Source organism: Thermobia domestica, chromosome 6 (assembly GCF_964235325.1).
Source record: "Thermobia domestica chromosome 6, izTheDome1.hap1.1, whole genome shotgun sequence".
Classification (NCBI taxonomy): Eukaryota; Metazoa; Arthropoda; class Insecta; order Zygentoma; family Lepismatidae; genus Thermobia; species Thermobia domestica.
In genome coordinates, this window is record NC_137459.1 from 130,490,957 (window position 1) to 130,518,020 (window position 27,064).

The following is a 27,064-nucleotide window of genomic DNA, read 5'->3' on the forward strand; positions in this document are numbered from 1 at the left end:
AATTGTGTCTACTGGTTTCGAGAGTCTCATCCACATTCACTTTTGTTATATCGTTTTTGTTCAAAATCTCCAGCATGTGTTCAGTTGCTTGTCGTTCGTCCACTGTCGGTTCTGTCGATTGGATGTACATTTGTTTTGGAAGTACACTTTGCATTAGTACATCCAATCGATTTAGTAGCTAGTTTACCACATTGAGAGGGTTCGCCATTGCAACTCTACATTGGTTTGTAGATGAACGATACTACGGACACATACACTACATAGAATATTGCGCGTTTTTGCTTGCGTATGCCACAAACACACTATCCCTTCTCAGTTGCCGGCCTCTGCTGTCACAATCACTTCGTTCCATATGTGCCAGTGAAACCAGTAGACACAATTCGAGTCGTTTCATTGTGTGGTAAACTAGCCTTCTAGTGGGAGACTGCAACAACTCATGGAATTCATCGAGTCAATGAGGAACGCTGCCTTTTCGTGATATTGTGACTGTTTGGGACCGTCGCGAAACAGTGTAGCAAACCGGGTTTCCTCATCCGTATGCACTTTGTTTCAGATAGTGTTGTTTAAGCAAACGTGGGCCGAGATGTCCCTTGTTTACACAAAACAGCAAAAAAATTGAACAAAAAACGTACAAAACCTTGTCCAGGAGTGGGCTTCAATCCCAGGTAGGTCGTGTTTTTGATCACCAATCCAAGATGATATCTCTTACACTCCGGAGCGAGCTGCCGAATTGCTGTTCCATAAGAGATAGTCCTTTGTAGTTTATGTAGTCTCCAAACGAGCGCTCGTATCGCGGGTTGCAACTGTGGTTTTCACTGTCCCAAACAGAATCCCAATATCCTCGAAAGGCATAATCTGTCAAGGCGGATGCACTTCCATGCATAGACAGAGTTGCAGTTACTTGTCGAGTGCTATTGTCGTGGGGTCTTGCCCTATTATCTGTACTTCGAACACACGTTTGTTTTACCCGAGTCTTCCAAACTTCGCCCCGTCCACACATTACACATATGTTTTTCACGGTTACATCATTGGTTTTCCTTTTGCATTTTACCTTACATTGATATATCACACAACCCGCTTCTCATTTCAATACCTTATGCTATATCCAAGATCGCAGCTTCCAAGATGGCCGCCAAGTCAGTGTTATAGCATATCAAACATCTTGATATCCTGGTGCTGCCCATCCTTTCAGTTTTCGACATAAATGGGTATCTTGCGACGTTTACCTTATATCATATTGTCGCGTGGTGCGTTATGTTGCGGAGCATATCCCTGGTGTTTCTGCATGGGGTCAGCTCCAATTTGGCATTTTTTCTTTTCTTTTTTTTTTCTATTGTTTGTCCTGGGCGAAGTTTGAGTCGGATTTGATCCTGCCTGGTTCTGCACGTTGCTTGTTAGCGTAGACACTATTTAAATCCAGTATACTTTTTACTCTTCTTTTTAGATATTCAATAATATTTCAAGCAAAATTACTAAGAAACAGAAGGAAACCAAAACCTAAATTAGTATCTACCTTAAGAATTAATACAAATTTCATGGATACCAGTAATTCATCTAAACCTTCCACGTTCTTGGTTCGGCTTCTGTTTGATCACAGTATCAGAATGTATCAACACTGCGAAATGCAAAAGTGAGCTCATGTTTTGTTATTCTTTTAAAATCGTTGCTAAATATGTGTGTGTGTTAATTATGTATTATATGCAAATCAAATGATTAGATATAAATTTATTGCACCAGTTGTTATTAGATGGCATGTCTAAGCTGTCATAAAAATTAGAAGTAAGTTTTAAAAATAGCCAATTTCTGAGTTTGTTTTGAATGAGGAATCATGCAAATGCTCCCGATAGGGAATCCCGCGTTCGCATTTACTTTACAGGAATGAAGCAAGTAAGAATTTTATAGATAAGAAGTAAATTATTAATACAATTTCACGTATTTCGTGTATATACCAAGGTTCGTCAGAATGAATTAACATTGATATACTGGTTTAATTTAATCGTTAGGGAATTTGTTGATCAAAATTAGATCTTCGTGTGTTATATACAGTAGTGTAATCTGCCAAAAATCAGTTTTTAATTCAATTTTGATAGTCAGGAGTTTCACATTTCTTTCCAACACTGAAGCTATGGACCTACGACTTAACATGTTGGTTCTCAACAAGAGGTGTTGACACTGGGGTTAAACTCACTGCTCCTGAATTGAATTGATTCGAGTTTAGATACACGATTGAAAGGAAATATGGAGAAGATCGATCATAGCACTGAGTTGATACATATATATATAATATACAGTGTGTAATAAAAAGGTTGGAACAGTAGAATATCTCGAGAAATACACTTGAGATTCAAAAACCACGAAACACGTATCAAACATTTTAAAAAGATCTATTCAATTAACATACCAGGTAAAATGAAGTTGCTCTCCCCCTCCCTAATGGGGGAGGAAGGGAAACTTTAAAATTTTAAAGGAAACCCCATACTTTTATTGCAGATTCGGATTCTACAACCAAAAATACGTAACTTCTACTGAAAGTACTTTTTCGTTATCTTTCTAGATGGCGCTATAATCGCAAAAAAGTGTTAATATGATCTACGTCACCTGAGGTTGATAATAATCGAGGAAGTGGGAACTAGAAAGGATCGTGACATTCTTGGTGGACCAAAATCCGTGGCAGCTGAAGACAAACAGTTTGATATTGCACAGTCATTTGTTGAAAACCCTTACCTTAGCACACGTAAAGCTGCCGAACAACATAACATTAGTCATATGTCTGTGACAAGAATGTTAAAGAAAATGAAATTCCATCCATACAAAATTCATTTGATACATCAACTGAATGAAGATGACTTTGATCACCGTGTAGAATTCTGTGAAGATAAGATTAATCGAATTGATGATCATCCTACTTTTTATTACCAGCATTGTATTCTCTGATGAAGCCACGTTCCACCTAACCGGTCACGTGAATAGACATAATTGCAGATTTTGGTCTGACAGCAATCCGCATTGTTCCTCTGAAACATACTCAACATCCTGAAAAATTGCATATCTGGGCGGCAGTGTTGAATAATACAATCATTGGTCCCTTTTTTATTAATGGCAATTTGACCTCTGAATTGTATGAGAATATGCTTAGAAATCAAGTAGTTCCAGCAATCAGAGATACAGTAGAAGACAATTTCGGCCATACATGGTTCCAGCAAGATGGTGCAGTACCGCACTACGATAAATGTGCGGCAATTTCTTAACACGAAATTTCCGCAACGATGGATTGGCAGAAGAGGCGAGATTGGGTGGCCTGCTCGTTCTTCTGATTTATCGCTACTGGACTATTTCTTCTGGGGATATCTGAAAACCCGTGTCTACCAAAGCCAACCACTTTGGACAACCATCGTCAAAGGATTATTGACGAATGTGCACTTATTGAAACGGACGTCATAAGGAGTGCTGTAGTTGGATTTTACCATCGAATTGATCACTGTCAGATCGAGAAAGGTGTGCAGTTCGAGCACATGCTGTGAAACGTCAGCTACACTTAGTTAGCTGCTAATCTTATAAACAACAAAATCGTGAAAAGTATTGGGATTCATGTTAATCAAGATCTTCGAAAAGAACGGAAAGACAGTACGTGGCTGATAAACATGATGTACAGTTACGCATTCCGCCGCTAGGACGACCGTAAATCAAGGTGGTAGGAAACGAAGACAGGACAGTATTTTGTGTTCTCAAATTTCATTAAAATGGACTGCAAAAGTGTTCAACGCAGTTAAAGATATGCTAGAAACCACGTGTGTCAACCACCCTGATAACACTGGTCAACAAGGTTTTTACACAAGTAATCTGAATAGTGTTCTAGGCTAAGTCGAGGGTGCTAAGTTCGAAAATGAAATCAGTTTTTGTCTATCGGGCTCAGTTTTCTTGTGACATGCTACCCCTTCTTATTGAAATTCCTGAAAATCGGTAGAAATGCTGCATATGGTTTATTTTGCCATGGCTGAATTTAACTAACTAGAAGATTTATTGACTGAAATAAAATTGAGAGAAAGTGAGATAAAATCGAGAAAAGTGCAAGAAATTCCGATGCATACCCCTGAGGTCAAGGAACATACTCCAGGAAATGAGTGACATTTGGCAATATTGCCGAGGAGTCATATTCAATCACATAGAATTGCGTTGTGATTCTTGCCACCTGTGTCGCAGCATTGCGAGTTCTGATAGCGTGGGAAGTGGTTGCATGTTGTGCTTGGTTAGTGAAATTTGAGTGTTGTAATCATTCAGAAGAAGAAAATGCATAGTACCGGCCTCAATAGGCAAATTATTTTTGTTATATCTGTGGAGAGTTGACTCTCAAGTCGCTAAAACGACAATTGATCCCGCTCGTAAAGAAGTGCTACGAACATTATTTCGGCCTCCAGAAAATGTGCTGCGAGTGACGATGAATCTGGTAACGAGTATGAAGAAGGTTCAGAAGATGGGGGATCCACTCATGCCGACCCAACATTTGAATTGCCCTGTGAATCAAATACCCCACATATTTTGACACAAGGTGATCTCAACGATCTTGTTCGCGATTTAAATGTGTCTAAGCAGCAATCTGAGCTTTAAGCTTGATTGAAAGGATGGAATCTTCTTTCTCCCGATGCAAAGGTGAGTATTTTTCGTGACCGCCATGCTGTTTTTCTGAATGTCTCGAAGGAAGGTGACAATATCGACTCCGTTATGGAGACTCTTGGCCATACACACTACAGTGTAACTGAGTGGCGTCTGTTCATAGATTCTACAGGGTGCGGCACGTAAAACCGGCCCGTAAAGTGAACACATAAAATGAAATGTAATGTATTGAATATGATTAAATATAACACATAAATGAAATGTAATGTATTGAATATGACTACTCACCTTCACAGCAGCCTTCACAGCAGGTGCTGAAAGTGTCCTCCGCCCACTTCAACACACATGTGAGCACGATTGAGGAGATTTATATATACCCTTGTCAGTTCTTGTGTTGTAATGCTATTGGTGACATCCTGGATCCTGGTCTTGAGTACTTCTATTGTGTGTAGATTTGTTTCGTATACTCTTCCCTTTAACAGTCCCCATAAGTAAAAGTCACACGTGTACAAGTCTGGTGACCGAGGAGGCCACAAGCCTTTGCTGATTGTCCTCTCTGGTGTAAACATCTCATGCACAAGGGACAATGATGCAGCTGATGTGTGGCATGTTGCACCGTCCTGCTGAAAGTAACATAACTGACGCTCCTCTTCGGTCAAGTGTGTATAAAACTCCTCCAGGATTCCCATATACACGTCACTGTTACTGTTGTCTCAAAGAATATGGGCCCAATAACGCGTGTGGCGGAAATGGCACACCAAACACCAATCTTCTCATCATGCAAGGGTACCTGGTGGATTGCGTGTGGATTTTCTGTCGACCAATACCGGTTGTTTTGGGAATTTACGTACCCAGACAGGTGGAACCACGCCTCGTCACTCATGATGAGCATTAGTGGATCCAAGAAACCACTGGCAACATTGCTCAACAGCCATGAACAGAAATGCACCCTCTTCTGCAGGTCAGGCTCCTTCAGTTCTTGCACAACACTTATCCGGTACGGTTTTAACTTCAGTCCCCTTAAAACACGTCTGCAACTTCTCTCACTCGCATGAACCTGTTGACTCAATCTCCTGGTTGACTTTCGAGGACTTCTTGTCATTATCTCCTCCACCTGCATCTTTAATTCAGGTGTGCAGACAGATGGTCGTCTGTTCCTGGGAGCATTTTGAACCGATCCTGTACGCCGCCATTTTTCAATCAATTCCTGAATGGTGCTTTTTGCTGGCACAGAACGTCCTGGAAATTTCTCCCGAAACAAATTCTTTGTTTTCACAAAAGATCCAGTGAGAATGAACCCTTCAACAATGGCAACACGCTCGGGTATCGAATACGGCATTATCACACACTGACACTCACCCGGCTTAACACAACGAGGCCTTTTTCTCAACTGGTTTCGACAAGTTTCACTGGCTGCGGCTGCACGTGACTGCTGCAGGTCACGTAAGTCGACCCGACCTTGACACGCCATCTCTTGGTAGGAAGGTAGGTTATTTAAGTGTTGCCAAAAACACAATATACCAGAATATTACGACGGGCCGGTTTTACGTGCCGCACCCTGTAGTAAATTGTCTCAAAGCAGTCAACCTTGAGAAGACTTATGAGACTTTTAAGACTGATTCTTATGAAATATCACAAATACAAATGGAATATCCGTGGAGATCTAAAGGTAATTGCTATTCTGGTTGACATGCAGCCGGGGTATACAGAGTACTGCTGCTTTCTATGCGAGTGGGATAGCAAGTACCGAAAAAATCACTATTGTGGAAAAAATGACCTGATCGCAATGAACTGCTGCCTGGACATAAAAATGTGGCGAACACTCCTCTTGTTGACCCTAAAAATGTGTATTTATTTCCACTGCACATTAAATTGGGACTTAGATATGAACCAAACATCACGTGCATTCATGTACTTACGACAGAAGTTCCCAAAGATCAGTGATGCTAAAATAAAGGAAGGAATATTTGTAAGACCGCGAATTAGGAAATTAATGAATGAGAACTTGAGTGATGTTGAAAAAATGACATGGCTGTCCTTTGTAAGTCTGTGCAAGAACTTTATAGATAACCATAAGGCAGAGAATTATGGCGATAATGTACATGAACTAGTGAGATTATATCACCGTATGGGATGTAATATGTCACATAAACTACATTTCCTGAACGACCAACAGGACTTCCCGGATAGCCTTGGAGCCATTAGTGACAATGGCATAAGACATAATCTATAAAGACAAGAGAGTGTTTTCACGTAAACCAGGTTGTTGTAAGGATTTTGTGTATACTATTGAAGTAGATGCTAAAGATCCCATTGTGACGAAACCTTATATTATCCCATATCGTTTTAGAGAAAACGTGCGTAAACAGATATCTGAAATGTTAGAGCAAGGAATAATAAGACCTTCGCAGAGTATTCATTTAAACCCGTTACACGTAGTACCAAAGAAGGACGGAAAACTGAGAATAGTGATGGACTTCCGAAATTAAATTCACATGTCAAGTTGCAACAAGTCCGATATCCACCTGTAGATGAAATCCTCAGCTCATTACAGGGTAACACTGTGTTTGGGAATTTAGATTTGGTCATGGCCTATAATCAAATTATGTTGGACGAAAGTTCGAAACCCTTTACTGTCTTTTTGTTTGAAGGTCAGCTATATGAATATAATCGTGTGATGTTTGGATTGATTAATGGTAGTTCAGCATTGGCATCTTGCTTGAATCAAGTGTTAAAGCGATTTACGTAGTAATGTTGTATATTATGCCGATGATATTTTGATCATGGGTAAAACACCAGAGGATTATTTGAAAAGCTTGGATCTAGTTCTTGAGCGATTAGAAAATTTTGGCTTAAGAGTAAATATTGAAAAATCTAAATTCTTTCAAAAGTCCATTGAACTCTTGGGGTACTCAATCGATGCAAGTGGAATGTGTTACAGTGATTCCGAAGTGCAAGCAATTAGAGACCTACCAGTTCCCACTAATTTAAAAGAAACTCGGTAAATATTAGGTCTTTTTAATTGGTTCAGGAGATCAATTCCAAAATTCGCTGAAATCGCCGAACCTTTAGTTTCGATAACAAAGAAAGGAGTGCCATGGCAATGGGGAGATGCCTAAGAACAAAGCTTTCAATGTTTGAAAACATGTATTATGAAAAATATTCGTCTAAATCATCCTGACTATAATCGTCCTCTTTTGTTCAATGTGATGGTGCACTTACAGGAATTTCTGGGATACCCTGGCAACCTGTGATTTTTACAAATGAACCTTCTGTAATACATTGTGTCAGTCGAACTTTGAAAAATACAGAAAAAGGGTACACTATTACTGAAATTGAACTACTTGCGGTACGTTTTTCGTAACAAAAATTCGCTCCTTACCTTAGTGGATGTCATTTTACTGTACTGTCATCACGGACCACAGTTCGTTATGTCATTTAAAGAAAATCCAAGGATACAATAGTCGTTTATTAAGATGGTCGTTAGAATTGCAGTCTTTCGATTTTGAAGTCAAACATATAAAAGGAGTGGATACGTTATCCAGATTGTTTCCTAGTGAAAATCATCATGTATTATCGATAAATGTTTTCAAAATTTTACAGGAAGAAATTTCCAATATTTCTGTGAACGAATTGCAAAAATCCCAAAGGGAATATCCGCCCTATGCAAAAATCATTCAACATTTGACGTCATGTGTAGATAAATGTGACTGTCCTCGTTCCTGGAACACCCTGTATCAAATGTCGAATAATGTTTTGGTAATTAAGGACTTCAAATATGAACATAGGACCAAAATTTGTGTTCCACCAAAATTGGTTCCGTGCATATTGAAAGCTTATCATGATGACTTTGGACATTTTGGATATTTAAAAGTTTATTCCTTAATTAATAAATCCTTTTATTGGAAATCGCTTAGATCTCAAATCAAAAATTATATTAATGATTGTGAAGAATGTATGAAGATCAAGCATAATTATCGATCTATATATAAACCTATGTTGTCCATAATACCTGAACGTCCACATTCGTTCATTTCTATAGATTTATATGGACCACTTCCTAGAGCTCCCACTGGCGAAACTTTTCTGCTTACTGTATTGGACATCTTTACAAGATATATAGTAGCGTATCCTTTACGTAAAGCGACTTCATCAGCGATAGTTAACCGTATATTGAACGTTTACATCCCACATTGTGGTCCTGTCGAACATATATTATGTGATTATGGGGGTCAATTTCGTAGTGGTGTGTTTATGCGTGCCATGAATACTGCTGGTATTAAAATACATTTCGTAACGCCGTATCATCCCAGCAGTTCAGTTATTGAAAATATACATCGAAACCTTGGGATGTTATTCCGACATTGCTGTCGTAACAAACATAGTGATTGGATAATATATGTAACTGAAATTACATATTTTCTAAATTATTCGGTGTCTGATACTTTAAAAGTTGCGCCTGCTAATATTCATAATGGGACAGATTATGTTGCACCGATTGAACATCATTTTGGAGTTCAAATTAATGGAAACAATGAAACTGATTATTCACATCTTGTGAGTATGATACATTTTCGTAGAATGCCGAAATTCAAATCCCGAAACTTGAAAGTTGAAGAACAACAATTGGGTAAAATTAAAATTCAGCCTAATGATTTGGCATTCGTAAGACTACATCTCCAGAGTGATGCATCATTGAAAAGGATATATAAATTTTGCGATTTGTTTGCTGGACCTTACTTATGTACGAAACAAATTAATCCTAAAGTATTTGAACTTATGGATATAAGAACTAGGAAAATTTTAGGATTACGAAATATTGATGAAATTAAGTTATGGCAGCCTACCGAAAACACTAGAAAACGGTGGATGGATTTAGTCAAAACTTTAGTTCCTCCTGAAGTTATAACGAAAGCTAATGTAAAGAAAACTTAACAGTGAAAACTTAGTATTCAAAAGAGAAGAACGAAATACTTTATGGATGTGAGAGTTGGTTTAATGTATTTTACTTTATGTTATTTAATCTTTGAGTTTATATCTATGTCAATATATGTCTTAATGTTATGTGTTTTATTTGATATTTGTGTTTCATACATACTATTCGTGTGTTTTCATATGATTGCAAAACGCAATATTAATTACATTATTCGTATTTGATGTTATAGAGTACATTTGAAAGCTTTCTTTTTGTAATGCTGGAATACATATTGAAGTTAATACATTGTTTTCTCTAAGGAATTCGTATTCAAGCACTTCTTGCTTTTATGTTCTCGTTCTATTCAAATTTTATGCCAATAATATAAATGTTAAAGAATAAAAGAAGATATTTTTAATGGAAACGTAAGAAAGTAATGACAGTTATGTAAAATTGATGTTACATATTTTATGGAAAAATTATGAGTAATGAAAATCAAATTTATACGTTTTCCAATCTTTCATATATTCATGTAATAATTACTTTTTGTTTAAAATAATGAAATTTTGTGCATTACAATTTCTCTGATTACAATTTGCCTAGAATACATGTATATTAACATATTTATTTATTATGCCCAAAGCTAATGATTTAGAATTGTTAATAATTAACCACTTTATGGCCCATAATGGACTTGAATTAAGGTGTCGACCGTATTTTTTCTTTTTAATGTGCCTTATAATTGACAATTATGGAGTTAATAATGAAGAAATATAATTAATGATATTTTTTGTGTAAAAATAATGAAATATATATGTGAATTATGATATGAAATATATATTGTATATACGAGGGGCACTTAAAAAGAGTATAAAGGTTAACGGTCCAAAGTTCTTTTTTCTTTTTATTGAATAATTGAATAAAAAGAAAAGTCCGTCAAGCGCCATAATATATCACAGTATGTTGTATATTTTTACTTGTTATTTCACTTGTAAATTATTATTTGCTTGTAATTTTGGGCCTTGATGTATTTTAAATATGTACTAGGCTGATTCTGTTGTTAGAAGAAGAGAAAGAAAAAGAAATAATATGGTTATAATGTTAATATATAAATATATTAAAATGTTGTTATGTAATCTAATCTCGAGGTGGTCGTCATGACAACATACAATAAATAAAATTATTCAGTTAAATAAAACACATCTTGAAAAGGTGTGTTGTAAGTAATCTGTACGCATCTCTTATATAATTATTAAATCACCTGTGTAAATGGGTAATTGGTGTGTTTTGATGGCTCAATAATTAAAGGAACCATTATAAGTGGAGTGCAGCAATGTTGTCTGAACATTGTTGGACTTTACGAGGGACTTTCCTGAGACAAAGTTTCGCAGGAAATCGAGTAGAAATCATTTTTAGGTATCTTAATTTTTACTTACTTCTATGCTGCTATTCCTTTGATTACTTTGTGTACTAATACCGATTTTTAAAAACTATGTAAGAAACTATTGTTGCCAGGCCATGTCTTGATGGCAAATACATAACACGTAAGCTACTATAGGCATGCACAAAAACCACTTTCACATGAAAACTGACTGCAATTTGATCTGGATTCAGGTCCGAATTATCTTCCGGAAATAGTTTTGTTCTTGTGACATAAACTTTATTTATTTATTTATTTATTTATTGTATACCAGTGTAATATACCTAAACTTTGAGTTAGGTAAAGCATCTACAGTCTCTGGGATGATGCAAAGTGTGTCCCAAGAATTAGACTATCAGATTGATTTGGGTCGAATTACAAAAGGCACTCATATTGAGCATCTTCGACGTCGAGCATGTATTTAGATTTTTTTTTAGTTTTTTTCATATAACATTAACTGCATGTTATTACGACTAAATAAATGTCAGTTATTAACGTTTTAGATCGGAAGCTCACTTACAATATAACTGTATATCAATTAAATTTCTTTGTGCTTTATCTACGTTTTGTAAAATTCTTCTCCTGTGACATATTTCTTTTACTCTTCGTGTGAAATAATGATTGTACTTACAGATGTTTACGTGCCACGTGATATTAACGAGCATATTTGTATACTTTACCTTCATGGTTCTAAAACATATTAACTTTGCTTTTCACATTTCAATGGTTTAAAACTGTTGTATTGAAATGTAAATGAAAGCAATTTAATTTTGAGCTAGACCTTTTAAAATTATTGAATACGTGTTTCGTGATTTTTGAGTCTTAAGTGCATTTCTCAACATATTTATTTCATCATCATCATCAGGTGGCGTATGATTTTTTTTTCCGATTAAATTAGTATCTAGTAAAAGTTATGTACTTTTGGCCGCAAAATCCGAATTTGCAATAAAAATTGGGAGTTTTCATTTAAAATTTTAAAGTTTCCCCCTCCTCCCCCCGTTAGGGAGGGAGAGGACAATTTCATTTTGTGTTAGTTCAATAAATCTTGTTGGGATTATTTATGTATTGAACAGTGTGTGTGTGTGGAGGCAAGAACATGCAGTTTGGTGGACCATATATCATGGTCGAAAATCATACTATATAGCACAAACAATAAGCCATCGTATCACAATCATTTACAACTAAAGACCTTGTGAATATGTTTATTCTCGTGTATTATTTTTGTGTGCAAACTGAAGTTGTAATCATTTAAATACAGTGAATTTATATTTGATTGCACTCATGTGGTATACGAATCAAGCCTTACAGTCCGCTAGTATGGACATTGTTTTTAGCATTATCATTGTACTTTAGTGAAAAAACAAATATATACATTCATATTGTACAAATCTTTTTAAAATATTGGATACATGTTTCGTGGTTTTTGAATCTAGTGTATTTATCGAGATGTTTGGATTATTATCAACCTCATGTGAAGTAGATCATAGTAACACTTTTTTGCGATTATAGCGCTATCTAGAAAGGTAACGAAAAAGTACTTCCAGTAAAAATTATGTATTTTTGGTCGTAGAATCCGAATCTGCAATAAAAGTATGGGATTTCCATTTAAAATTTTAAAGTGACCCTCTCCTCACGGAGGGGGAGGGCACTTCATTTGATGTCAGTTGAATAGATCTTTTTAAAATATTGGATACGTGTTTCGTGGTTTTTGAATCTCAAGTGTATTTCTTGAGATATTCCACTGTTCCGACCTTATTGTTACACACTATATATATATATATATATATATATATATATATATATATATATATATATATATATATATATATATGAAAATATAAAAAAGTATCAAGTTACTAGCATATTCCTTCCAGAAATGTTGATTAACACAGAGCTCGTACTATTTTATTGACTGAAAGGTTTTTATCAGGAAGTAAAAACCTCAAGCTCAGACATTGATTAGATTCTGGATATGGATGCGATGTTTTGCACTATGTGTCTGCTCGTCCTAATAATAGTTTATGCAATACTTAATTTTCATGTATATGAAGTGTAAACATGTGGATTTCACGTTACAAGATACGTGAAACTACGTCCATATTGATATTTTAAACTACAAATAACTCCAAAATAAATAAATAAAATAAACATGTTAAACCGAAAAGTCTAAAACTGTTATTATGAGAAACTGTAAATGGATATTTTTGTAATAAATAGGGGGGCCCGCGATGGCTTAGTGGTACAGTGCTCATCAGTGTCCCTGGTTCGGTTGCAGATCCCACCGAGTTGACTTTGTGGTGGACAAACATAATATGCTTGTTTTCTCGAGGTTCCTTCGTTTCCTTCCACTTTCTTCATTCCACGATTATCCAACTCATCATTACCATCTGCTTTAGCCTTGGTGCATAATCATGGGACATTCAACTTACTCTCTATCATTTTGAATTGAGTTATAACTCTAGTAATCGAAGTTTACAAGGAGAAGCAATATGTCTACCCGTTGGGAAACTTAACACTACGCTACTGGGAACACATTACTACAACCAAAACGCTGTTGAAAGGGACAGGTATAGAGGCTTTGGTGTCATAGTTTGAGGCGGCATTATATTAAAGGCTCGTACATCATGTAATGTGTTCCAGCATCAAACGGAGACAGCTGAGATCTACAGGAACATCATCCTTAAACTACATGTCCAACTATTCCGTGGTGCATACGATCCTGAATTTCGTTTTATGGACGATAATGCACTTCTACATAGGACATAGTTGACAGTCTGTAGCATGAAGGTATCCAGCGCGGTTTGCATTGGAAGCTCTCGGACGGCAGATTGCAGTCTTAACACCTCCACAACGCTCAATTTCTGAACTGCTCAGGGTGCTTGGGGAAGAGTAGGATGCTTTACCACAGGAGCTGCTTCATGGTATAATCCGTAGTATGGGTGCACGCTTTGCAGCCTGCATAGATGTTCGCGGTAACCATACCTATATTAAACATTTCTGCCATCAAAATCCCGGACTCATGACGGCCAACAGATGGTGATCCACATTATGTAAGTGTATTGTCGTATCTTTCATTGTTCATGTGTCATTACAAGCGTTTATTTTGTCCACAGGTATCAGTTCCACGCTTCTGAGCGAGCCGAAACATTTTTGTATCCGTTCCTCGTGTTGATTATTACTGTTATTCGCATATTCCTGGACTTAAGTGTATGACACTGATGAATAAAGAATGAACATTTATATCTTCATCTGAGATTCAATACCGCGTAAGTAACATATCACCAATTTTACAGGAGATAAAAACTATTGTAAAAAATAACTTGAGCCTCAATATACGCGGTTTTACGTTCAGGGAATAACAGAGCCATTTTTCGTGATATAGGTATACTACTTAACCAGATTGTGCGCCATCCTATACTGATTCTAATGTTATCAAAAATCAAATTTACCAAAATTGGAGATACGCGGTGTTGAATCTCAGATTATGATTTTTTTTGTAATAAGGTAATCGAAGGACATGAAGATCCATGCTGATAAACATCCAACTGTTATAATTAATTACATCCTAAAGTAAAAATTCTGTGTTACATGGAGTATGTGCAGAAAAATATCCGAAAATATATAAACTACTGTACAAAAATACCTGGAAAGTATTTTAATTAAAGAAAGATCTTATTTTGCTGATTGTAGGCTTTCTTTCGGAGTACAGACATACAAAACTAATTCATTCTTTTCTAGTTTGATTAAAATTTGGATTGTATTAAGCTGTATTTTCTCTTATGAAATAGTGAACTTAAGCGAAGCTTTTTGAACTTTGTTCCATTTGATAGTACGTTGTACTTAATTTCGGTATAAATGGCATACTTTAGTGTGTATTTATTTATTTCGTTTTCATTCATTCAGTTATCAGTCTGAGTTTAACATCTTATTTCTGTTTTAGCTGTAACAGGCATACCAGATAATATAAAAGGCTGCAAGCAGCTAGCGGTGGTTGATGCAAGTGTTAACCCTCTTGAGAAACTGCCTGAAGGTTTTACGCAGTTAATTGCACTTAAAGAGTTGTATTTGAATGACACCTACCTGGATTATCTGCCAGCAAACTTCGGTCGTCTTTCTAAGCTGACCATCCTGGAATTGCGAGAGAATCGGTTGAATACATTACCGAAGTCAATCGCAAGGCTATGTTGTCTTCAACGATTAGATATAGGACAAAATGAATTTTCTGATTTGGTAAGTTTCGTATTCTCTCATGCATACATTCTACCTTTTGTGGACCGTTTTTTGTATATTGAATTCTATTCTTGGCGACCACTTACGAGGTTATTGCAGTCGTTATTTATTTATTTATTTATTTAACTAAAATGAGATCTAGGGCTCTTATAAGTAAAATTGTGTGCTGCGAATAACATAGATAATCATGATGATTATCTATGTTCCAGCCTAATTGAAACACTGGGCTGTAATTTGAATTTTTACTTGTAACTTACTTTTAAATGCTTGCTCACTTATAATTTGCCTTGAATCTCGAAGTATGTTTCCGCGATGAGTATTTTTAATTCGAATTTTGTTGCCCAAAACTACATAATTACATAATTTTGCACAATCTTATCCAATTTGAACCTGCAATCAGGATAGGTCTTTCTAAATCTTCTTAGATAATGCATTGGAATCCAGGAACTACCAGAATCCGATTTGGAGCACTGAACCAAACTATAATTGAAAATTTATATTTAAAAACTACCATCTATATTATGTAATTCCGTAATTACTTTTGTTGTTTAAAAATTTGCCAATAAAGATAAATTTCTTGTGTGTGTATTCAAATACGTATATACACACCAAGATTTTCAGATGGCCACCAATCCATTGTGAATTCTAGCATAGTCAATCAATATACACATAAAATGGTGGTCTTTCCGTAAACGGTGTCACGAAAACCATTTACCTACAAAAGTTGTTTGTTTTACGATAATTCTTTGAATCATGTATCAAATTACATATCTTACCATTTAAAATTTTTAGGTAGCTCTCCGAAGCCTCATGATAGAGAGCCCTATTGGCGAAGCAGAGCACTGCATTCTATGCGTCTTCCGACAATAAGTACCTCAACTTTTGTTTTACTTTTTATCTTCAGCCGTTTCTAATTCATAACCATTGGATATTTTATTTGCATGTGCAAGAACTCCCAATTAAATCGCAGTCACTTCGTAAACAGTGCCTCACACGGAAAAAGTCCCTCAATCTTTTCAACAATAAAAAGTTGACACCTTGCTATTTAAAATTTTTGGGTGAACCTCAAGGGCCACTTCATTCGATGCGGTCTCTGACATTTCCTAGACTTAGTTTTCCTCGATAATAGTAGTTCATTTGTATCTGTGTCCGAAATATGTACAATATTACTAATTCGGTATATATTTATATTTTTAGCCTGAAGTTATTGGTAGTCTTCCGAATTTGACTGAACTGTGGTGCGATTGCAATCGTATAAGGAGCATCCCAGAGGTATGACTTTTCAATTTATCTTATTTAGTATATAAGATTAACATAGTTTTTTTTCTTTTTTTTTCTCTCTCTCTTTTCTTTCTTGTCTTTTATGTACAGTAAGTTGATGAAGTGGAAATTCTGTGTATAAAACTGAAAACTGGGGAATAATACAACGCGAGTGATTAGTAATAGTAAGCCATGTTAATTTAATGTGAAAATATGTAATTAGACTCATCGTCAAAGAAGCTGCAGATTCGCAGTGCAAGAAAAGATTAGTGATTTAGAAGTTTGCACTCACGTTAACCACTTGGCCACAAGGGCAAGCAGGTTGGAGAAAAGAATGAAAAAGTACCCAACTGAGTCGAGAATCGAACCCAAACAGTAATACTGCGTGCCCAGTCTGCACTGTCACACTTTCGAATTGGCATTTTAATTCGTAGCTTTGCAGGATGTGGTGTCCAGTTAAAAAAAAAAATAAAAGTATTGACTCCTCCAGACTTCCCACATGATAAAAAAGCTAATGAATTCCTATGTCAGTTTGAACCTTTCGAAGTAAAGAGCTGATGCTAAAGCGTAAGAATGATACGGTGCCATTATATATAATATCAGCATTTCTTATCCTGGCATATCTTTTATTTGTTCCGCTGTTTATATATATAAACAGCAGAAGAAATAGAAGATATGCCAGGATAAGAAATGCAAAAATTATCTTTACCAATTTGGTTCTGAAACGGAGTAGTACCAATAGCGAGCTCTGAGGAGTCACATGTGATGATAAATGGACGACTATCTCAGTATATTTAAGGAGAGAAGGTGAGGTGGTCAATTTCTTCTTCAAATTTTGAAGAACTCAATTCCTTCTTAGTTCTCCAATTGAATGGAACGTCTTTCCTCGACAAAGAGGTTAGAGGTTGGTTTGTATTGCTATAGCCCTCGATAAATCGACGATAATAAGAACTTAACTGTAGGAATCCGCACAGTTACTTCACATTTTTAGGATGAGGAGAGTTCAGCATTTTCTCAATCAAGCTGGGGCTTAGTTTTAAGACCTTTATTAGTAGTCTGATGTCCTAAATAAATGACTTTCTTTTACACTTGTTGGGCTGAAGTTCGAGCTTGTAAGTTCGAAACCTGTCGAACAGAAGCTTGAGTCGGAAAATATGTTTCTTTAATTTCGCATTATAGATACAACAATCATCTAAATAATTACAGCACTTCAATCAATATTCATCATTCTTTGAAAAGTTGCTGAAACACCACACAACCCAAAACTCATTCAATCATATTCTTAGTGACCATATGGTATAGTGAGGGTTGTTATACAATGGTCTTCAAACTTGATTCGAATTTATTGGTACGAACTGGTTAATCCGAGATCGTAAAATACCTAGATTGTCATATCAGTAATGTTTGTCAATGAAAAACTCAGTCCATGAAAATCCAAACAAATGTGTATTTTGGGTTTTCCGGAAGCACTTATTTTTTTCAGTATTATAAATAAGGGGAAGTTCCAAGAATTCGTGGAGAAATTATTCCTTCATCTAATGTTTTGTCAGATTGAGTCTGTACTTCCGCTTTGTGTACCTCTGGTATACGGTACTGTTTGAGTTACAATTGTACCTCGTTTATCGGATGAATGGAAATGCTATGCTCCGTGACATCCGTGTATGATAGCTTGTCACCTCTCTGTGTGGGCATGAAAATGGTTAAATCCGCATACAAGGGTAGATTCATATTTGTAAGTCTTTTTCAGTATTGATACACTCAAATGTTTACATTTAATGAGGGGAAGGTCGGAACCCAAATTTAACATCATCTCATGATTCTTATTTAAACCATTCTATGGATTTTATTTTGCATTTTCGTCAATAATATTTTTCGTCAATAATAATATTAAGAATTTGTGGAATCAGATGCATGTTGCCCAGCTAGCCATTGATATTTATCTGTATATTCTGTCGTAGGTTCAGGTGTTTGGAAGGATAGGCGCTCTTCGAGCTATTAGATCGTGTCAGATATGTTGCAAAAAGATAAAATCCTTATTTCTAAACTTCTATTTTTAAAGCACTTGCTTCAGAAATAGAACCGTTCCTTACTGAATTTCAGACTGACTCTTCTATCAGTCCTTTTCTCTCAACATTTGTCGGACGTGATCAAAAAAAAAAAAAAAAAAAAAAAAGTGAAACGAGAAGTTTTTGTTCTTCGAGTTTATGTATAGGAATTCATATGAAAAAAAAATTTCCTTTTCACAGGGAAAGAATCTTTTTCCTGTGAAAAATACGTACTGCCTTTTAGGTATTGTCAGCCAATAACACATTTGGACATTTTGAATTTTCGCCGAAATTACAGAAAGTGTCTACAGAAATTTGGTCTTAAACTTCCAGAGAAGTCACCTTTAAATTATAAATTGACTAAATTGACTAGAGCTCTTTCGTGTTTGAATCTTAGTGTTTCTTCATGATCTGGTGTTTGATTGAATCGCGTGAAGTCTCTTTTAGCTGAACTAGTTGAAAATGGTTGGTTAGTTGGAATAGAGGAAATAGAGTTGTGAGGAAGTTTAAAAAGTTTTATTCAAATCCGGATTGTAAAACATTTATTAGCTAGTGTTCTAGAACTGATCAGTGTTTGGATGACTTGGCTAAAGAATTTGGACACTTCAGAGTAAAATGATTTAAAACTTGTTAAAATGGTCTTGATTTTCACTCGTGAAAATTCAAATACAGAAAGAGGGTTTTCAACCAATGCACACTTGTAGCAGATAATTTAAAAGAACAAACTTTAGTAACACTCTGTCTTCAACGATTCAGTAGCTTCTTCGGGTGGCTTTAAACTATTCATAAGGAAATCCAGGATTTATTGTGCACAAAATGCTCGTACTCGTTTTGCAGAATCAATAAATGCACGATGAAAGGAAAAGAAACAAAAAGAAGCTGAAGACAGGAAAATAGAGATCATTCTGAACGACCTTGGGACAAATAAAACTTAAACAACAAAATATATATGCAATATTGAGAGGAAATAAAACGTTCGGAGAGGTGAAAAGAATTAAATATAATACTATTGATCTTTTTCTAAAGATATGTTAATATAGAACAGCCAGTTTTATGTGTATACATCCACCCCTTTCCGATGGATGTCTCACTGATTTTTCCTTTCATACGTGACGAAACTTTTATTGTGAGACTAAAGTTACAGATTCAGGTTTCAGGGAAGATCATGCAATTCAATCAAACATCAGATCATGCTGAAACATTAAGATTAAAACACGGAAGAGCTCTAGTCAATTTATAGTTTAAAGGTAACTTTCCCAAAAGTTTAAGAACAAATTTCTGTAAATTTCTTTAAAGCATTTTTTTGATTCGTGCAGAAATTTTGTTTAGGCAAGCGTTTCCTAAGTTCATAATAAAATAAGATGTATTTGTTTTTGTATTATTCATTTTTCTAGTTGAATAGGGAAAAATGTATTAGTTGTGTATCAGTATAGAAAAGTCTGTGTGCTTAATTACATATCAGGGAAATTTTCCAATAATATTCTGGAAAACTGAGAAAAGTGAGGAAATTCTTTCCCGTAATTTTTGTCGTCACCCTGACGGACTAATAGTTCATTTCCGTATCAAAAAATTGAAGTTAACAACTAAGTATGTATTTATAACAATTAATTTCTGCTATGTGTTACAGAAAACACCAGTTATCTTTTTAATAAAGAATTCTGCTTGATTGAGGACTAATTCTTACTTTGTAAAGGAAGGGAGTAAGGTACTTAGCACACTTACCTACTAGAGCCTTATTACAAGCACAAATTATTGAGAATTATTGGCAATATTTCAGTCTTTTAATCGTGTCACAAAGTTCATTTTAAATAGGTTTTGGTTGTTGCCGTGTTGTGATTATGTCAATTTTAATTTTGTAGGTAATTGGTAATTTAAAGAAACTTGTTCACCTAGATGGTAGCAATAACAACATCAGATGGATTGCGTCTGAAATAGAAGGATGTTACAAGTTAACAGATTTGACGTTGTCTACGAACGAGCTTCAGGTAAAGCTTTTCCATTGTTATCTGTATTACCAAAATACTCTTTATACAAGGAATACTGAGCTTGAAAGGTAGTCGTAATTTCGTAGTGATATTCATAGATTTTTCTATGTATAGTTTTCAGTTAGGTTCTTCTTCGGAGCCTTTTTTCCAGTTAGCTGAATCGGCTTTTCTTATTAACGTGTATAACAAAATCAATGTAACATATGTGTGCTAAGAATGTAAAAATGTAGGTATATAAATATTAAGAAAGTAAGAAATGTGTTGAGTAATAAATACTTAGATAAATAATACACTAAAGTAATAAATACTTGTTAAACAAACAAGTAGTGTTGAATTCTCTGACACACACAGTAAATATGCGTCAGCAGTATTAAGTTTTGTTCAAAAGCACCTGATTATCTATCCCTATTCAAAATATCTCAACCCGAACCCGCATTTGTAAGTATGAACGATTGAAAAAGAAATCCTATTGAACGTTCTGACTTGTTTCATGTGAACCTAACTACTGGTAGAGTTCATTTTCTTTCAAAGCCAGACTTCTGAACTAAGTTTCTATTGGGTGTACTTCAGTATATTTTTTAAGAGTTTCATAACTTCCCCACATATCTTTTCATACTCTTCAAAAATTAAAATAATCTAAATAATAACTTCACATCTGCCTAGTTTTCCAATACTTATTGAAATAGTATAACGAACTAGTCAAACTATAACAAACTGGTCCTTTTCGTCATTGGGCACGGAAAACACTGTAAATGTGGTTAACTTTGCCTACAGTGAAACTGATTTTTCATTGAATTCACCCATATGGGATATGGTGTAAGGAAATTTTTAGATTATTTCAATTTTCTCACATAATACAAGGGTTCAGCCATCAGAGGTGTTCATTAATATAAACACCGGGACTTGCAAGCACAATAGGCCTGAAATATGAACACCTACCCTAAGACTGAGAATCGTTCAGGAAGTAGATTGGGTAGTGTATTGATTAGCATACCGGCACTGTAAATTTGACAGTTTCATTCGATTTCCTGTCTCGAACCCCTTCGTGGCTAAGCGGTTAGCGTACGCGCCTTTGGCGTGGGAGAGCCGGGTTCGATTCCCGGCGGGAGCTCATGTGGTTCGGATTCCACGTTAATCAGTAGGTCCACGTCTCATATAGCCTCGCTGCTAAACGGGACGTTAAACTCAAAATCAACTCAACTCGATTTCCTGTCTCCATCTTGCACGTTTTTACTTTTAGTTTTTATTGAATTCGTAATTACGTGGGATATGGTGCAAATGAGGTCGTTTGATTCCTCCCATTAAGTGTATTTATGTCCATACATCACATATATAGACCTAGCGGTGTAAAGCGAATCCGAGCAACGAAAATGGACTACGGTTTGTTGACTTTATAGTTGAAACTTTGTCATTTGAAGCCTTTTTCTTTCCTTTTTCTTTTCTTTTCTTTATTTTTTTCGAAAAAGATTTTTAAGGATTACTTTTCTTGACTTTCAGTACGGATCTTCTATAGAAGTACTAGCTAAAATGCCCAGTCTTCACACGGAGATGATAGCTTTATGGAAAATATTTGGATCCCCTTTCCCTTAGAATATTTATTTCAATGAAATTGTAATGTCAAAAATACAGAAAGTACTTTACTTTTGCCATAATTATTGAAATATTCTACCTCCAAAGAATATGTCTTTAATGAAATTGAGGTGATTGAAAGATCCACCGAGAAGGGAGTACTAATTATCTTCCAAAAATCATTTCAGATGGGTCAAACGTTTTTACGACCCCGAAAACTATGAATGCGACACAAATCTCAGTCATGTTTGACATTTTAATTTTAACCTCTCCAACAGCATTGGGAGCGTCACTATTCATTTTCAGTGACCACGAAAACTGTGGATTGCACAGTAATATGAGTCGGTTTGCAATATTTTCACATGCCACTTCTTCCAACATGTCACTCCCTCTGGGTTCTTAGTCCCACTTTTTTCTTTTTCAGATTAAAAGTAATATGTCTACCAAGTTTGGTTAAAATTGCTCCAGACGTTCTGGATTTACCTGCAATATATATTCATAATGCGAGTAACGCATTGAGCCTTGCCTCTGCAAATTCCCAATCCAGCTGACATGCCCTTTCATGCCTAAACTTGAGATTAAATATCATCGCGATTGTAAGCTAATAGCTTGTCGAATCCAAATTATGAATTCGAAACTGAAATCAAATCGTTTGAGAAAGTTTATTCTTCACAATTTCTCGTCCCCATGCCGCAGTGGACTGAACTTGAATTTTTAACGCTATTGAGAGTGTAATTATTAATCCCAGCGACATCGAGAACTATGAATTCGACACTAATAGTGGTCATTTTATATTTTTTTTTTTTACATATCAACCCCTTCTTATCGCCCTAGAGGTGCTAATGGGGGCTAAACATAGACTTAAATTGTGTGGGAGTGTCGCCAATTAACGTACGGACCCAAAAACTATGGATTCGATACCAATATTGATCGTTTTTGATTTTTTTTTTCATGTCAGCATTTCTCTTCCCTAGGGTACTAAGATTTAAACGGCATCGGGAGTGTCGCTATTCGTCTCAGCGAGCCAGAAAACTATGAACTCTACACTAATATCGGTCATTTTGTTACCCCCTTTCACCCTCCGTAGGTGTTCTTACCCCTACTGGAGACTAAACTTGAACTTAAAGGTCATCGGAACAGTTACCTATCAACTTAGGGACCCCGAAAACTATGGATACGACACTAATATAAGTTATTTTCAATTATTGTTACATGCCATCATTCTCTCCACCCTCCCCCTCAGGAGTGCCATTGGGGACTAAATTTGGATTTAAACATCGGAAATGTCACTGTTCATCTCATCGACCCCGAAAATTACAAATTCGACACCAATATCGGCCGTTTTCAATCATTTTTATGTCACCACTCCCACTCTCCCTAGGTGCGCTAGGACAGACTTACCGCGTCAGTATTCTTTTCCAGACTGTAAGTAGTATGTGTACCAAGTTTGGTTAAAATTGGTCCAGGCGTTCGAGTTATGCTGGAACACACACACACACACACACACACACACATACATACATACATACATACATACATACATACATACATACATACATACATACATACATACATACATACATACATACATACATACATACATACATACATACATACATACATACATAACATACATACATACATACATACATACATACATACATACATACATACATACATTACATACATACATACATACATACATACATACATACATACATACATACATACATACATACATACATACATACATACATACATACATACATACATACATACATACATACATACATACATACATACATACATACATACATACATACATACATACATACATACATACATACATACATACATACATACATACATACATACATACATACATACATACATACATACATACAGACATACATACATAATACATACATACATACATACATACATACATACATACATACATACATACATACATACATACATACATACATACATACATACATACATACATACATACATACATACATACATACATACATACATACATACATACATACATACATACATACATACATACATACATACATACATACATACATACATACATACATACATACATACATACATACATACATACATACATACATACATACATACATACATACATACATACATACATACATACATACATACATACATACATACATACATACATACATACATACATACATACATACATACATACATACATACATACATACATACATACATACATACATACATACATACATACATACATACATACATACATACATACATACATACATACATACATACATACATACATACATACATACATACATACATACATACATACATACATACATACATATACATACATACATACATACATACATACATACATACATACATACATACATACATACATACATACATACATACATACATACATACATACATACATACATACATACATACATACATACATACATACATACATACATACATACATACATACATACATACATACATACATACATACATACATACATACATACATACATACATACATACATACATACATACATACATACATACATACATACATACATACATACATACATACATACATACATACATACATACATACATACATACATACATACATACATACATACATACATACATACATACATACATACATACATACATACATACATACATACATACATACATACATACATACATACATACATACATACATACATACATACATACATACATACATACATACATACATACATACATACATACATACATACATACATACATACATACATACATACATACATACATACATACATACATACATACATACATACATACATACATACATACATACATACATACATACATACATACATACATACATACATACATACATACATACATACATACATACATACATACATTCATTCATTCATTTAGTTATTTATTTAAAATATGATGTATCATATACCTTGATTTCTGTAAGTATTGTTTTTGTTTTACTTTGTGCACAGAAATAAACAAGTAACTTCCATTGGATAATACTGTTTCAGGATTTTCAGAGAAACAAAGAAAAAATGTTTTCAGATAGATTACAGTGAAGTTGACTGCAACTTATACCAGATAATATTTAAAAAAGTGAGTGATATTGAGAAATTGTATGCACTAATAAGTTTTGTGTTTCGTTTTTAAATTCAACAAGTAGTATGAAATAATTATCATAGTCTTGCTTTTACAGGAAATACCTGACACGATTGGGAAATTAAACAGCCTTGTGACGCTGAAACTCGACGATAATCAGCTCACTACACTCCCCGAATCTATAGGAGGGCTGGTGAATCTAGAGGAATTAATTCTCAGTCAGAATGATTTCGAAATTTTGCCTGCGTCTATTGGTTTGCTCAGAAAACTTCACATCCTAAATGTAGATGAAAATATGTTGGAAGATTTACCGCCAGGTAGGTGGTAATAATATCAGGTAATGTCCTCGTTTTTGATGCTATATAAATTTATTAGAAATGCTTCACATTTTATGTATTTAATTTGGATAAAACTGATAATTAATACGATTTATTACAACAGGAATCTTAATTTGATTTGCAAGCAACTTAAAACCAGATAAAGTAGTCGAGGAGATAGAAATGGTAAAATTCACTATACCGTACTACATAGTATAGTTTTTTCTTTGCTTTTTATTATGAAATGGAATGTTTTCTTTAAAATTCCGATTGATGCCACCTTGGCATCCTTGGGTAATTTTTAATATTACGTCATGTATGACGTCACTGTTTCACACCTCTATTTTACGCAGTAAACCCTGACAGATGCGTTAAAATCTCCGTAACAAAGCAACCATACACAATGAAAAAATAATTTTTGGCATGATACATATAATCAAAACTTTCTACAATTTGGAACATTTTGGTGACCATTCCTGGTATGGGAACACTATAGTGCCGTCACAATTTTGGAAAAATATTCATTCACTTTAATAATTCGCTATGAACAAAGTATTTAAACAAATTGGACCAAACTAAAGGAAATAGCAAAGAAAAATATAAATATCTCTTACTCATGAAAGCACTACAGTAAAACTTGTATAAAGGTAAAAAGTGAGATAAGGGTGTTTATGTTACGCTAGTATGTAGTGTATAGGAATCATATATACCCAATGACACGAGTCAATCATATGGACTAACAATACCACGTCTGAAAGGTTCATATTTGCTTCATCTCAAACTCATTGACTTGCTACAAGTAACGCCTATGCATACCACGGTCCAAAGGAACCGTGCCCACCCTTTGTTGCTATCACGAAAGTCAATCTCTCGATATCATCGAAACTTCAGAGAATATTTCTCATGCCTTAGAAATGGACGTGCAGTGGTTGCAAACTATTCTGACTGGTGACGATATAACGGTCGGGGAACATGAACAGAATTGCCAAACAAACAAACTATACGTCAACTCCATCACGCTATATGTTGGGGCTACTTATTGATTCTCCACCGTCCCATCCAGATACTGTTCTTAAAACGTTGTGTTACGTGGAAGAAGTTGTCAGAGAAAAATATCCCTATATACATATACAGCAGACATGCAAATATACAAAGTTATAACGAAAATCAAGTGGTCTGATATTGAGCGCTGGCATCACCTTGTTGCTAGACCAGGTATGGTGCACACACTGTCATTCATTGGATCCATTGGATATCCTATGAGAGGAAGCAGTTTGAAGGATTTGCTACAGTTAGCATTTGGAGATGTGAGCAACATACTTTCCGGAAACGTATGGGTGAGAGCAGTGCGAGGATTGCGTATGGTGGCATCCGTTCTTCTTGACGACTTTTATTCACGATGGAACTTACACAGTAGAAGAGCTACAGTGTGGATTTGAAAAAGCAAGGAAAAACCCAACTAGTCAGTTTGTGGATTGACATGTTAACCATCCCTGTTGTCATTA

The 27,064-nt window shown here is 35.1% G+C and overlaps 1 protein-coding gene across 2 annotated transcripts in view; it reads left to right on the forward strand.

The window, feature by feature from the left end:
- The window catches only part of LOC145688208 (uncharacterized), a 151,350-nt gene that overhangs the window by 50,046 nt on the left and 74,240 nt on the right, over positions 1 to 27,064 (forward strand). For both annotated transcript variants that reach the window (XM_081762098.1, XM_081762099.1), the window contains exons 4-7: positions 14,887 to 15,176; positions 16,374 to 16,448; positions 20,341 to 20,466; positions 25,340 to 25,559. In XM_081762098.1, coding sequence (XP_081618224.1) covers positions 14,887 to 15,176; positions 16,374 to 16,448; positions 20,341 to 20,466; positions 25,340 to 25,559 — 711 coding nt within the window. The remainder of the gene's footprint in view (positions 1 to 14,886; positions 15,177 to 16,373; positions 16,449 to 20,340; positions 20,467 to 25,339; positions 25,560 to 27,064) is intronic.